This window comes from Chiloscyllium plagiosum, chromosome 11 (genome assembly GCF_004010195.1).
Source record: "Chiloscyllium plagiosum isolate BGI_BamShark_2017 chromosome 11, ASM401019v2, whole genome shotgun sequence".
Taxonomy (NCBI): Eukaryota; Metazoa; Chordata; class Chondrichthyes; order Orectolobiformes; family Hemiscylliidae; genus Chiloscyllium; species Chiloscyllium plagiosum.
The window spans coordinates 60,759,328-60,775,907 of NC_057720.1; the positions used below are offsets into that span (position 1 = coordinate 60,759,328).

Genomic DNA, 16,580 nt, shown 5'->3' on the forward strand with positions numbered 1-16,580 from the left:
TCAGGCATGACCTCCCCTTACTAAATCCATGTTGACTTGTTCTAATCCGACCCTGCTCTTCCAAGAATTTAGAAACCTCATCCTTAATGATGGATTCTAGAATTTTACCAACAACTGAGGTTAGGCTAATTGGCCTATAATTTTCCATCTTTTGCTTTGATCCTTTCTTGAACAAGGGGGTTACAACAGCGATCTTCCAATCATCCGGGACTTTCCCTGACTCCAGTGACTTTTGAAAGATCTCGACCATCGCCTCCGCTATTTCCTCAGCCACCTCCCTCAGAACTCTAGGATGTAACCCATCAGGGCCAGGAGATTTATCGATTTAAGACCTTTTAGCTTTTCTAGCACTTTCTCTTTTGTAATGGCAGCCATACTCAACTCAGCCCCCTGACTCCCTTTAATTATTGGGATATTACTCATGTCTTCCACTGTGAAGACTGACGCAAAGTACTTATTAAGTTCTCCTGCTATTTCCTTATCTCCCATCACTGGGCTTGCAGCCTTCTGATTACCCATAAACTCCTTGCAACCTCTTTCCACCTCCTTCTGACAGCCTCCTTCCACTTGAACCTGAACTTCCCTCCAAAAAAAGCACAGGGCTGCAGCATCCCTATTCTGTGCAGGGCCTTGGTGCGATCACACCTGAAGAATTGTGTGCAATTTTGGTCGTTTTATCTGAAGGATGTTCTGGGTCTGATGGAGTGCAACAAAGGTTTACCAGACAGACTCCTGTGATGGTGGGACTGACTTTGGAAGAGAGACTGGATCTGTTAGGACTATATTCACTAATATAGAGTTTAGAAGAATGGGGGTGGGGAGAGAGAGAAAGAAGGAAATCTCATAGAATTTTATAGGTTTCTAACAGGACCAGACATGGTAAATACAGGAAGGATGACCAGGGAGTCCAAAACCAGAGGCTACAGTTTAAGGATACAGCGAGAATGTGTACAGGGTATGAGCAGGTAGGGAAAGAGTTAAGTTCTGAGTTTTGTTAAACAAGAGGTTCAGCTGAGCATGACTCAGATCAGATAAGAACTGACAATTAACAGTGGGGTACTGGAGGCAAGGGTAATGAGTTAACAAGGTAGAAAAGCATTCATTATGTACAGCCATTTAACAATATTAGAAGCATTCAGTATGTAAGGCAGCTTAACAAGGTGAAAAGTATTCATTATTTGAAACCAGTTATTCATTGTGTAACAGCAGATGGCTTAATCTCTACTATTGACATAGGCTGATTGTAACGATCACTCAATCAATATATATGTTGCCTTATTTGGATGCTCCTCGCTGTGAAATGACTGTATAATTCATTAAGAATCTGCTATTTGGAGAGAAGACTGAGAACTCATGTCTGTGTGCACATGGGTGATCGTTCTCTCTCCCTCCAGGTCCCAGAATAAAGATGAAGGAGGTAAAACTAGACTGTGTCTCTGAGCGTTTTGCTTCGACTGAGGGGGGAAACAGGACGACACAGGTAGTTCTTCTATAATGCTGTAGTTGTGTTCCAACAGAAATAATAGGGCATATGGGAAAATTTGGGTTGGGAAAAAAATCACTCACGATTGCTCAAAAATCATTCAAAAGCCGAACACAAAGTATAACACAGCCTGAATGAAGGTTTAAATCATATTTATTAATTAAACAAAAGTAAACTTAACACATTACATTGAAAATAATATTGTTAATGCAAGGACAGAGGGTCATCATTACCATCTTCAGGTACAGTTTGTCGTTGCAGAAGTGGATGGCTGCTATTGATTGTCTTATGACTCTGTCTCTGGGGTTTGTTTAAAAAGGACACCCTTTTTTTGTTGCTTTGCCCTTTATCTTCTGTCTTGAAAAACCTGTTTATAGGATGGCAGATGAAAGCTTAAAGAATAAATGGCTACCCTGCTATGTACTGCATTGTGATCATTGTGCTCTAAGAGCTGCAACTGCATCTCAGGTTCCCTCAGGATAGAAGACAAAAGAGAAGTGGAAAGCTCCCATGGTGCTGCATCCTGGACGTCATCTTTTTCATCTCCAGCTTCCACTCCCCCCTCAGCGACAGACTGTTGTAGATCAGCTGTAGAGAATTCTGGACGTGAGTTTGCTCGCTAAGCTGGAAGGTTTGGTTTCAGACGTTTCATCACCATACTAGGTAATGTCATCCGTGAGCCTTTGTTGAAGTGCTGGTGTTATTTCCTCTTGCTATTAGTGTGTTTAGGTTTTCTTTTGGTTGGTGATGTCATTTCTGGTTATTTTTCTCACAGGATGGTATGTGGGGTCCAAATCAATGTGTTTGTTGATAGAGTTTTCAGTTGGAATGCCATGCTTCTAGGAATTCTTGTGCATGTTTCTGTTTGGCTTGTCCTCGGATGGAATTGTTGCCCAGTGTAAGTGGTGTCCTTCCTCGTCTCTATGTAAGGATACCATTGAGAGTGGGTCATGTCTTTTTGTAGCTAGTTGATGTTCATGTATCCTGGTGGCTAGTTTTCTGCCTTTTTGTCCAATGTAGTGTTATAGTCCTTGCAAGGTATTTTGTAAATGGCGTTCGTTTTGCTTGTTGTCTGTATAGGGTCTTTTAAATTCATTAACTGCTGTTTAAGTGTGTTGGTGGGTTTGTGGGTTGCCATGATGTCAAGAGGTCGGAGTAGTCTGGCAGTCATTTCAGAGAGGCCTTTCATGTAGGGTAAACTGGCTAGGGTTTCTGGGCACGTTTTGTCCGCTTGTTTGGGTTTATTGCTGAGAAATCAGCAGACTGTGTTTATTGGGTACTCGTTCTTCTTGAATACACTGCATAGCTGATTTTCTTCTGCTGTTTGTAGTTCCTCAGTGCCGCAGTGTGTGGTGGCTAATTGAAATAATGTCCTAATGAAGCTTCGTTTGTGGGTGTTGGGATGATTGCTTCTGTACTTGAGTATTTTGTCCGTATGTGTTGTTTTCTTGTTTGAAGTTCTCCATTGAGTGTTTGCTCTACTGTGTCATCTAGGAATGGTAGTTTGTTGTTTTCTTCCTCTTTTCTGAATTTTATGCCAGTGAGGATATGATTGATGGTGTTGAAGGTTTCCTCTAATTTGTTTCATTTAGTGATGACAAAGTGTCATCCATGTAGTGGACCCAGAGTTTGTGTTGGATGGTTGGGAGAGCTGTTTGTTTGAGTCTTTGCATTACTGCTTCTGCTCGGAACCCTGATATTGGTGATCCCATGGGTGTTCCGTCGGTTTGCTTTGTCGGTTGAAAGTTGAAGTGGGTGGTGAAGCATGGGTATACTGTTTGACGATGTTGCCTTTGTTGGTGAAGTTGGTGGTGTCTGGTGTTTGTATCTTTGATACTTCTTATAGTGAAGTCGGTGTTTCTTTTACCAGATTGATGTTGATGAATGTGAACAGGGCTGTTACATCAAAGGAGACCATTACTTCATCCTCTTCTATCTTGGTGTCTTTGATGTTCAGGAATTTTTGGGTGGTGTGGCATGAGTCCTCTATTAAGTCTTTTAGTCTTTTTTGAAGTTCCTTGGCGGGTCGGTATGTTGGTGTTTCAGGTCGTGAGACTATGGGTCTGAGGGGGGGCACCTGGTTTTGTGAATTTTGGGTAGTCCATTGAAAAGTAGTGTGTTGGATCTGTCTGGTTTTATTTTTTAGAAGGCTGTCTTGTTTAATTCTCTTGACTTATTAAGTTTTTTGAGTAGGGCTGTGATTTGTTTGTCTAGTTGTGTTGTTGGGTCTATCGTCTCCTATTGGTAAGTGTCAGTATCTGCAAGCAGTACGTTCACTTTCTCGTAGTCATCTGATTTGTTTAAAATGACTATTGTGCGTCCTTTTCTGCAGGTAAAATTACAATATTTTTGTCTTTTTTGAGTCCTTCTAGTGCTTTCTTTTCTTGTGTATTGTGTGTTTCCTTCCATTTTACTGCTTAGTGTTGGTGCAACTGTCTGTCTGATTTGCTGGGTTTCCTCTGAGTTTGTTGTCTTTCAGTGTTGCTTCTAATGCTGCTTCTAATTGTTTGTGTCTCTGAAGTTGTAAGTTAATCCTCTTACTATGACAGTATTTTTCAGTATCTGTTAGGGATCGGTCTAATAAGTTTTTTTTTATATCCAGGCTTCTGTGTTGTCAGTGGTGTTCTATTGTGTACGTTTGTCTAGTTTTTTTCTGCAGGTCTGGTTTTCTCATTTTCTATGTTTGCCGCTGTTTAATGTCTATGGCTCATTTTACTGTGTCTGTCCGTTCATGGTCTGTTGCGTTAGTGAGTAAAGTTTTTTGGCGCCAAATTTCCTGTTTGTATTTACGGAGTTGGGTGTGGGCATCATTAATCGTTTCTCGAAGAATTCTGCATTCTCGAAACACAGTGCTCTTTCATTTTTGGGAGCTCATGTGACGTTTCACATTCTTTAGAGTTTTGAAAAAAATCTGGAGAAGCTGTTGCCAAATTGCATGCAGGAAATCCTTACTGACATCACCCCAGGTCTCCTCAATAATGTCAGTCGCATTGTTGATATTAAAACTTTTCCAAACATTTTCCAAAACATCAACAATAAGGTCAGAAAAACTTTGCTCCATCATCTAACTTTTTTTTACTTAACCTGAAGTAAACGTCCAGCATAGACTTAAGGTAACCATTCAAGGCTCTTGGATTGACATAGTGGTACACTACCACAGGTGTAAGCTTAAAGTGTCCGCTGGCATTGGCATGCAGAAGTACAGTCATACGATATTTTGTCATCTTAAAGCCTGGAGCATGTGCTTCATTCTTAGAAATGTAGGTTTTTGCTAGCATTCGCTTCCAGTATAAACCTGTCTCATCCAAATTTAAGATTTGATCTAAGGTATAGCCGCCTTCATGATTTTTTTTTCTACGATGGGAGAAAATGTCAGCGTCTGCACAGACAAATTCAGCAATCTATGTTATAGAATGCGTAGCGGTTCTTAAAACCAGCAAACCACCCACTGCTACCACGAAAGGCAGGCACATCTGCAGCATTGAGTTGTTTTCTTTAGATCTTCGTAAATGGATAAGGCTTTCTATTTTATGGTGAGAAAGGTTGTCCCGGATCGCTTTTTTGTTTGAGCTTCTATCCAAACACTTAAAAGCCTCTCCATCTCCTCAGGTTCCTCTGGCCTTGACCCCTCCCATTTGTTAGCACTCAAACTTGTTCCAGCAATACAGCTTGCTTTAATTTTTTCAGCGTTGCCTCTAATAGTGCGTAAGGTAGACTGACTCATTCCTGTTAAGCGAGATATATCACATGTTCTGTTCTATTGCTCAAAATGGGAGAAAGTGAAGACTGCAGGTGTGGAGATCAGAGTCGAGAGTGTGTTGCTGGAAGAGCACAGCAGATCAGGCAGCATCCAAGAAGCAGAAGAATCGACGTTTCATCCGGAATGAGGGTTGTGCGTCGGGTCTGAAGAATGAAGGTGAGGGAGAAGGTGATAGATCAGAAGGGGGAGGTGATGGACAGGTCCGGAGGGCTGTGCCGCGTTGGAGGCTTGGGACTTGGATAATGTGGGGGGGAGGGGAAATGAGGAAGCTGTTGAAGTCCACATTTATCCCGTGTGGTTGCAGGGCCCCAAGGCGGAATATGAGGTGTTCTTCCTCCTGGCATTGGGTAGAAACAGTTTGGCGGTGGAGGAGGCCCAGGACTTTGACCCTTGGGAGGGGGAGTTGAAATGTTCAGACATGGGGTTGATGGGTGTCCCAGGAATGTTCTCTGAAACGACCTGCAAGAAGATGTCCTGTCTCCCCCATGTAGAGGAGACCACACTGAGTGCAGCGGGTGCAGTAGATGACATTGGTAAAGGTATAGGTAAATTTCTAATGGATGTGGAAGGATCCCTTGGGGCCTAGGACAGAGGTGAGGGGAGTGTTGTGGGCCCCTACCAGCCCACACCCCAATCCTGGCACTTTTCCTTGCCATCGCAGGAAGTGCAAAATCTGCACCCACACCACTCCCCTCACCTCTGTCCAAGACCCCAAAGGACCTTTCCGCATCCATCAGAAATGTGTCTGTATCTCTACCAATGTTATCTACTGCATCCATTGCACTCAGTGTGGTCACCTCTACATCAGAGAGATAGGCCACCACCGGATGGTTTCAGAGAACATCTCTGGGACATCTGCACCCACCAACCCCACTGCTCCGTAGCTGAACACTTCAACTCCCCCTCCCACTCGGTCAAGGACATGCAGGTGCTGGGCCTCCTTCTCCTCCAAACTGTTAGCACCCAACACCTGGAGGAGGAATGCCGCCTATTCCACCTTGGCACCCTGCAACCACACAAAAATAACAGTGGATTTCAACAGTTTCCTTGTTTTCCGTCCCCCCACACTATCCCAGTCCCAAGCCTCCAACTTGGCACACCTTCTGGACTTGTCAATCACTCCCCCTCTGACCTATCACCTTCTCCCTCACCTTCATCCAGCTATCACTTTCCCAGCTACCTTGCCCTCAGTTTGAAAGCAAAAGTGAGAAAAATAAAAGAAAAATGATGATGGCCTGGACAGACCAAACCTTTAGCAATCTGCTACCTTTTCCTTAGGCATGTTGCCAATTTTACGATTATATTCTGAATTAGAAAGCATCTTTAATGTATGATGGGTTATCAATTTCAAAGGAATAATTTCATAACAATTTGCCACCAAGCCACATGTTATGAATTAGATTTATTGCCACATACTCTCATGAGTACAGTGAAAAGTTTACAAGTCGCCACTTACGGCACCATCCTGTGTACGAAGGTACCTAGGTTCAAAATCTGAGAGCTGACCAGGAGCTTAGTGAATGATGTCGGTTTTAACGAGAACCTTGAGAATTGATAGGGTGAAGAAGGTGAGAGAGGCAATTTCAGAGAGCTGGCTGCTGCAACTTAACAAATGAATCGAAAAAAAAAAGTGCTATCTTTTTGCTGTTGGTGATGACCTCACTTTATTCCTGGAGGCCCAATTTGCTCCGTATTTAGCTGAATTGGATCTTCATATTCTGCCTTTCTCTGACCTTAATTGATGTGCTATTTGACTTTGCAACATTTGTCTAGTGCGCTGAATAATAAAGCGTCAAACTCAGGTATGAGTTTGGCAAAGATTATCTGTTAGGGTGTTCAGTTGAAAGATGAATGAAATGCAAATTTTATTCATCAGTTTTGATGGATCCCTGAGATACTTCTTGGGGGTGGTATGTGAGATTGGATAGTCGTTGTGCACCTTCAAGAAGCTGCTTGTGTTCCTGTTGTAAAAGCAGTGCTCTTAAATCCCATAATACTGGCAGTTGGTAATAGTAATAGGTCAGATTATTCCACTGAGTGCTTCATTGGGTGGAAAGAGTGTTGCATAGTCTGAAAATCTCTTGGGATGCATTCAAAAATTCTTGTCAGAATCTTTAGAGATTTCAAAGGAAATGAACTTTCAACCAACCATCGTGGCTTTTAAGTAAAAGCCAGCTCATTGCTGACAGATCAGCACAGGGAATTCTTTCAGTTAGTTATTAGCAAATATTTTGTTGAAACATTTGCTATTATGGTGATTAATCTTCATAATACAAGTCTGATGGGCTTAGTCTAACACTATTAATCTCCCATCATCTTTCATCGCTTAATTAAATAATTCAGGTAATATTTATCCATACTAATGATATTAAAATAGTAACAGACAGATCTTGGAAACTCTTAACCTTAATCATCTTAATTTGCATCGAAGCATTTTTATGAAATTAATAAAATATGTAATGAATTTATTTTCCTATTTTGTAAAATACAATTGATTAGTATTTAATGTATTCTTAGATTAGATTTTGTATATGGCATGTTAAAATTTACCAGCGCTTTCGTCAATATAAAAGTTTGTGTGGCATCTTTAATATAGTAAATAAAATTATAGGGTGTGTTGCGACAGTGTTATAAAATAGAATTTCATGAGATACTAGGGAAGATGATTAAAAACTATATGGAAGGCAGAAGTTTTAATATCTTAAAGGGGAACCAGGTAGTGTTGAGATGATTAGAGAGGGAATACTAGAGATTACAGCTTTGGCATATGAAGTTAAAAATCACAACACCAAGTTCTAGTCCAACAGCTTCCAACTAGTTACCTGATGAAGGAGTAGGGCTCTGAAAGCTAATACTTTCAAATAAACCTATTGGACTATAAACTGGTGTTGAGTGATTTTTTAACTTTGTCCACCCCAGTCCATCACCTCCACAACTTGGCATATGAAGGCATCAGCACCAAAGTGATCAAAGGGCTACTGCAGAAGCTGGAATCCATTCTGAAAACAAAGTGCTGGAGATCACAGCGGCTCAGACAGCATCCATGTAGAGAGAGCATGACAAAGTTTTGAGTCTAAGTTTATTTGGAAGTACAAGCTTTTGGAGTGCTGCGCCTTCATAAGTTAGCTAGTGGAGTAGGATTATACGACACAGACTGTATAGCAAAAGATCATGGTTTCACACGCTGATGCGATATATTGAACGTACAAATTGCTGTTAGGTCTTTCGTCTTTCAGAATGGGTTGCGGGTTTTGATTCATTAATATGTAAATCCAAAAACTTTTTTTAAAGTCACGTTCTTGAGATAACTTAATGTTTTATACTAAAAAAAAGTGACATTTCAGCTCAGACAATGCATTAGAAGTGTGAGGTTAGAATCTGTATGTATTCTAATCTTGAGTCAGACTGATTCTATTTCCAACGTAGGAGTTTATAAAAGGTCACATGGATAATAAAAATATTGACTGCATTACAGATTGTGCTTTTTGAACAAAATAGAATGTATCAGCAAATACAATTCTACAAATACAGATATGTGCCATAGACTTTGTGTGTGTGTGAGGGGGGGGGGAGATGGAGTTTATGCCTGAGAGATGGTGTGCACATGGGTGAGTATGTGGGGTGTGTGTGTGAGAGAGAGGGTCTGCGTGAGCATGTGTGAAAGAGAGTGTATAGTGTAGTGCGGTCACCTGTTGTGTGACATAATCCCAAGGTCCTGGTTGAGGCCATCCTCACTGGTACTGAACTTGGCTATCAGCCTTTGTTTGGTTACTTTGCATTGTTGCATTTTCCGAAGTCCGACTTGGCACCTCCCTGTGTGGTTCCTCCCCACTTAACCCCACGCCCCCCCCACTGTGTCTCCACTCCCGAGGCTCCCAGCCGCATTACTGATGAAGGGCTTTTGCCCGAAACGTCTATTTTCCTGCTCTTTGTATGCTGCATGACCTGCTGTGCTTTTCCAGTACCACTCTATTCTTGACTCTAATCTCCAGCATCTGCAGCACTCACTTTCACCCAATTAAAGGAACTGTTGTAGACTTGAAGTGAGTATTAGTCAGATCAATTTGCTCCGATAACTGGTACAATTATATGAACAAAGGTCAATTATGAAATTATATATTGGTACAGATGTGGAAAGCCATACTTTATTTCATTACTTCTAGTCAAGCACATATCTGCTGAAATACCTTCTCTAGATACATTTGTTAATTGTTATTTTTTAATAAACTAATCAATTAAAAATTGAAATGAAATCTATTGCTTTGCAACTTCTAAACATGAGAATTCTAAGTTAGAAAAGAATGGATCCAGTGGCTAGTTATTATCAAAGACGTGCTTCAGAAAATGAAGATGCTCTTGAGGCATAAGGAGTGTAGTCTTAGCTATAAAAGGAGATGGAAGTTAAGAACCTAAAACAATATTATAAACCATTTTAAAATTCAAAGCAAACTGTGCTTCTTCGATCCTTGGAGAAATTGGAGGAACACAGCAAAGGACAAAGGTATTCAATTCAAGTCACAAGGGGTATGACTGTGAACTGCAGGTTATGTAAATTGCATGGGGAATTTTGGGCACGAGAGTCAAACTGCATAAAAGTAGAATGCCCACATTGATTAAAGGGGTAACGGAGATTACTAAGGTACCAAAAAGAAAAAAAGGTTGAATTCAAGCTCAAAATAAAAACAAAATTTTAAAAGTTACCTATTTAAATCTGTAAAACTATTGCATAAACAAATGCAGTTGAAAACTATGGGAAGTAGTTGATTCAGCTTAGGAGGAAACTCATTTGTAGTTTGATCGTGCACTTCCTGAGGGTGTGCATATTTGTGAGGAAATAGAATAGTCTGCTATTCTCAACTCTTGATTTTCACATTTCTTTCATGATGACTTTATTTGCTTGAAATTTGAAAAGACAGGAATTTTGACCTAGATTTGTTTCATAATTATTTGTTTTTCGTGCATAATGGTGGATTACATTAAACTGATGTCTCCAAAAAGCAGGATTTTAGTAACCTGAAAAATGTATGTAGCAAGGAGATTATGCCATTTCCCGTGAGGTATTGTAAGCGGCAGTAATAGTTTGAAGTCCTTTGTCATCTCCATATGTTGCAAATCAAAGCCTTCAACTTTACATTTGTGCACACAGTCCTGTTGGTTGCTTTTTGTTTTACTTTTAATTTTAATCTCTAGAGGCCCAGAGGAAAGGTTCTGTTTATTTAAGATGGATAGAGCAATTTCGTGGTTTTTATTCTATTTTCTTCATGGGATGTGGGCATTTAGAATTAGGCATTTTTAAAAGTCAAAACCAAATATGTAGTCAAAGCAAGAAGTCTTCTCTTGGAATAACATACTTTTTTTTTCTATGATGTACATTGTGTTCAATTTGAATTTATTCCAAGCTTGCAATGGATCCTTGCATCCTTCAGAAATGATAGACTGGTTCTCGATCTCATTTTAGGCTTTAATTGTCACGTTAAAACACATTCAGTAGTGTCAGAGCAAACAACACATTGCAAAGTTTTTGATAATAGACATTAACTTCTGTAAGTTCCTTACAGGAAAAATATCATTTTATAATTATAGTCATACAAATATGACTGCCACAAGGACATAACAGAGCAGCGTTTTGGCGTTAGGGGTTCAATCATTTAAGACTAAATTGTTCATCAATTGGCAACTGTTAGAATCCTTCCAAACAGGTACTTACCCAGCAATGATACCAGATTTTTAAATTTTATTTTTGCAACGCAAGTGTCCTTGGAAAGGTTAGCACTTATCATTGCATTCATTTAGTTGCAAAACAAACCACATTACCGTTCTCTACTGAATTCATAATACTATTGAAGGAAAAGCAGCACGATACAAATGTCAATATTTAGAGATCAGTATTTGATCCCATCAGGTTAAGTTACAATGCTGGTGAAGCACGTGTATCATATTTAGGATCATAGAGATATGCAGCATGGAAACAGATCCTTCCATTTAAGTCATTCATGCCGATCAGATATCCTAAATTAATCTAATCCCATTGGCCAGCATTTGGACCATATCCCTCTAAACCTTTCCTATTCATGTACCCATCCAGATGTTGTAATCATTACCAGTCTCCACCTCCTCTTCCTCCTTCTCCGGCAGCTCATTCCATACATGCACAACCATCTGTGGAAACGTTGCCCCTTGGGTTCCTTTTAAATCTTTCCCTTGTCACCTTAAACTATGCCCTTTAGTTTTTGACTTCCTTACCCTGGGGAAAAGACCTTGAGTATTCATTCTAACCATGCACCTCAAGATTTATAAATTTCTATAAGGTCACCCCGCAGCCTCTGCTTCAGGGGAAAAAAACCCCAACCTGTTCAGTCTCTCCCTATAGCTCAAATCCTCTAACCTGGCAACATCCTTGTAAATGTTTTCTGAATTGTTTCACAACATCTTTTCCCTGTCAGGGAGACCAGAACTGAAACGTGTTATTCCAAAGTGGCCTAGCCAATGTCCTGTTCAGCCACAACATGACTTCCCAACGCCTCTACGCGATGCTCTGACCAAAAAAGGCAAGCATGCCACTATCTACCTTCGATTCCGCTTTCAAGGAACTATGAACCAGCATCCCAATGTCTCTTTTGTTTGACAGCATTCCCCAGGACCTTACCATTAACTGTATAACTCCTGCCCCCAAAATGTTGCACCTCACATTAAATTAGACTCCATTTTCCCATCTGAAGAGGATCCCATCATTCTCTGAGGTAACCTCCTTCGTTGTTTGCTACACCACTAGTATTGGTGTAAACTGCAAACTTACTAACCATGCCTCCTGTATTCACGTCCAAATCATTTATATAAATGACAAATAGAAGTGGACCTAGCAATGATCCTTGTGGCATACCGCTAGTCAGAGGCCGCAAGTCCGTAAAACAACCCTGCACCACACTTTCTCTCCTATCCTCGTGCCAATTTTGTATCCAAATGACTAGTTCTTCCTGTATTCCATGTGATCTAACCTTGCCTACTAGTCTACCGTGTGGAACCTAGTCAAACATGTTGTTGAAGTCCATATAGACAGGGTCCACTACTCTGCCTTATCAATCTTCTTTGTCACCTCAAAAAATGTTTGATACACCTGTCAGTAAAGAATCTACAGTCATAATGACTACATCGTTTATTAATTCCAATTTATTCTGAAAGCAAAGCTTTGCAGATTGTAATTGGAAGCATTATTTTTAAAGGAATCTTAAATTTGAAAAAGGCATTTGGCTGTGGTAATATATAGGTTAAACTCATCTAATTTACTACCAGTGTTTTGCAACAATAGCTTGTATTATTTTAATTAGTAAACTTTTTACTGTTGCAGTTCCTACTTTTTCTTTCAATAATGGTTTATTCACTCAGCCTTGAACAAATTTAAGTCCTGGAATAAAAATCTGCTTCATTTTTGTTTTTAGATAGACTTAATAAAAAAAAATAGTGAACTGACAGATTCTTGGCTGTATGATAAGTTGCATGCTCCTTTTCAATGTTGAGAAATACCCTATACATAAGGACACTGAAAGTCTGTTTTCAATGCCAATTTAAAATGCAGGCCTTTCCAAGAGTTTTCTTCAGATTTCATTTTCTCACACTAAGTATTGACTTTTGGCAGATACAGATCAAAATTTAATATGCTGACCTCACTAAGGTTTCTTTGGAAGCAGAATAATGCCTCTTACAACATGATCATCTGGTTGCAAAATTGGTACAAAATTTAGTGCCCCTCATTCCTACTTAATTATTCAAAAGGTTGCAGTTTTTGTGGGTATGTTTGCCAAACTGGGAAGTTGGTTTACAGATGTTTGTTCTCTTTCACAGCGACATCCTTAGTGCTGTGGAGCCTTCTGTGAAGCGCTGCTGTATTGTGTTGGTTGAAATTGATATGGTTTCATTCTCGGCTGCAGTTGTTCAGAAGTTAGTTTTTATGCTATCCAACAAGTATTTTAAAATGGATTAAAGGGACTGAATTCAATGTAAGATCAGATACAGGAAATAAAATCTAGACAAATATTAAATTAAGAGATGGGACATAAGAAAAGCTTTTTTTACTGAAAAATTTAAAAACCATGACGAGATTAGTTTTCATGCTTGTCATTGATTTATTTTTGGTGTCAAATTGAATGGCAATCATTAATATCACATTACAAGTTTAACTATCCTATTAGTAACCATCAACATTAATTTTCTGTGGTTGGTTTAAGGGCAATTGGTGCAAGATTCCATGGGGGCGTAACAAAGCAGAGTGGCTGAAACTAAGATGCCACTTTCAAAAGTAGAACAATAATTGAACTTTTCATTATTTGTCACATGAAATCGCTGCAAAGCTTATCCATAAATTATGATGAGAGTCATTAGCATTGCTGAGTTTGTTACCAAATTCTGGCCCATTAACTCTGCAATCTTTTCGTAGAAGATGCTCACTACATTTTCTCCTTTTCAGCATCCGTTTGAAAAGTCTGAATGCGAACACTGACATTGCATCTCTGGCACGAAAGGTGGTTGAAGAATGCAAGCTCATTCATCCAAGTAAGCTGGCAGAGGTGGAACAGCTGCTTTATTATCTTCAGAACCGCAGAGGAAGTCCTCCAGGAAGAGGTAAGTCACTTATGAAACTCATGGTGAATTGTTTGCCCATTGTTTTCAAGTAATTAGAAACCTGCATAGATCTATCGTGGATATATTGCAGCTTATAATTTACAGTTTTAGTTAGAGTTCTTTTGTAAAACTGTAAAATTTAGTATGTAAAGATCTTATTGGTTTGAGAAGTTACATTTTTCCATTGGAGCTGGATCTTCGCACAAAGGTACGGTTTCATTTTCTGTAGTGGTTTAAACCAATTTGATTAATAATAACTCTCTCTTTATCTACTTCTGAAGCACAGTAGATCAATTGGTGAGTGCTGGTGATGCTATATGAGTGACATAGAAGCAAATGAGCCTTTTTTTGTAAAGCCTCATATAGCAGAGACCGTTATTAACCCAAGGGGCTTTAGTGGATTGGTCAGTTTACCATAAGTGTAATTTTCCCATGTGAGTTACAAAAATGATGGTCAATGAGTTAAACGGTGTAATATTTGTCAGTGGTTGAGTGAGTTCACTTGCTTTTCTTATTATCTACCCAAGTGAAAGTTGCGCTAATGGTTACTAGGCAAATTCCATTGTGAATCTCAGCACTGGCAGGACCTTCTGGGTTTTGAAGCTCTGGGGCTTTAGTTAATGGCTAGCTGGACACAACATAAGGTGCGACAAGTCTAGAATTGCCCATCAGCCTGTGACAGTTGCCTCAAGCCATAAGTCTGAAGAAAATCAAACTGGCCCAAGGTTTACAGTGACTGTCCTCCATGCACTGTTGGACTGGGTTACAGAGATGGTCAGCCCCTTCATGGCTGACCATATCAGGGGGCCAGGCCACCAGGTTTGCCTAGCAGGGGCAGAGATGGCAATGTGATTGCTTGTCCATTTTCATTGAGACCACAGCAGCAGTGTCACAAGGTCAGTGATCTTCTGGGCTGCACAAGGCTAAATGACACAGTCTTCTCTGTTGCCTAATACTTGTACACCCATCACTGTAACTCTGCCATTAAGCTGCATTTCCTTACGTATGATGAACTGCAAAGTTCAGCATCATGTACACAGATATGTGAGAATCTCTCTGGCTATGTGGAAGGCATCTTGAAACCTATTGTACAGGGGATCTCCAGCTTCTGTCGCGACACTACGGATTTCTTACAGAAACTCAGCACCCACGGACCAGTCGAACCGGGAACATTCCTCGTCACAATGGACGTTTCCACCCTCTACACCAGTATCCTCCACAAGGATGGCATCACAGCAACAGCCTCAGTACTCAACACCAAGAACTGCCAGTCTCCAAACGCCATCCTACAACTCCTCCGCTTTATCCTCGATCATAACGTCTTCACCTTTGACAACCAATTCTTCATCCAGACACACGGAACAGCCATGGGGACCAAATTTGCACCCCAATATGCCAACATTTTTATGCACAGGTTCGAACAAGATTTCTTCTCTATGCAGAATCTCCAACCAACATTGTACACCAGGTACATTGATGACATTTTCTTCCTCTGGACCCATGGCGAGGAGTCACTGATAAAACTACACAGTGATATCAACAAGTTTCATCCCACCATCAAACTCACCATGGACTACTCTCGACTGTCTGTCTCATTCTTGGACACGTGCGTCTCCATCAAGGACGGACACCTGAGCACCACACTCTACCGCAAACCTCCACACAACCTCACGATGCTACACTTCTCCAGCTTCCACCAAAAACATATTAAAACAGCCATTCCTTATGGACAAGCCCTACGCATACACCGGATCTGCTCAGATGAGGCACGTGACGGACACCTGGAAGTACTCAAGGATGCCCTCACAAGAACGGGGTACGATGCTCAACTCATCCGACGTGCCACAGCAAGGAACCGTAATGACCTCCTCAGGAGACAGATACGTACTGCAACTGACAGGGTACCCTTCGTTGTTCAGTACTTTCCAGGGGCTGAAAAATTACGCCATGTTCTTCGTGACCTGCAACACATTATCAATGAGGATGAGCACCTCACCTAGACCTTCCCCACACCTCCACTACTTGCCTTTAAACAACCGCCAAACCTCAAACAGATCATTGTTCGTAGCAAACTGCCCGGCTCTCAGGACAACTCCAAACAATCCTGTCCCGGTGGACGCTGCAAGACGTGTCAGATTGTAAACATAGATACCACTATTATGCGTGGCACACCTGTCATCTTGTACATGGCAGGTACTCATGTGACTCAGCCAACGTTGTCTATCTTATACGTTGCAGGCAAGGATGCCCAGAGGCATGGTACATTGGGGAAACCGAGCAAAGGCTACGACAACAGATGAATGGGCACCGCACAACAATCAACAGACAGGAGAGTTCCCTCCCAGTTGGGGAACATTTCAGTGGTCCTGGACATTTAGCCTCGGACCTTCGGGTGACCATTCTCCAAGGTGGATTTGGGACAGGCAGCAGAGGAAAGTGGCCGAGCAGAGGCTGATAGCTAAGTTCGGTACCCATAGGGAAGGCCTGAACCGGGACCTTGGGCTCATGTCACATTACAGGTGATCACCATTGCAATACACACACACACAGATATTCCTACACACGGACACAGGTACAAACAGACGCGCACACAGACACCCACACACACCCTTATAGACACACACTCACACATGCACCCCCTCACAGACTTAAGACACTCTGCACTCACTACACACACACACACACACACACACACACACACACACACACACACACACACTC

General features: G+C 41.0%; 1 protein-coding gene across 1 annotated transcript in view; it reads left to right on the top strand.

The window, feature by feature from the left end:
* The window catches only part of kifap3a (kinesin-associated protein 3a), a 218,747-nt gene that overhangs the window by 40,782 nt on the left and 161,385 nt on the right, over positions 1–16,580 (top strand). The window contains exon 3 of the mRNA XM_043699509.1: positions 13,705–13,859. Coding sequence (XP_043555444.1) covers positions 13,705–13,859 — 155 coding nt within the window. The remainder of the gene's footprint in view (positions 1–13,704; positions 13,860–16,580) is intronic.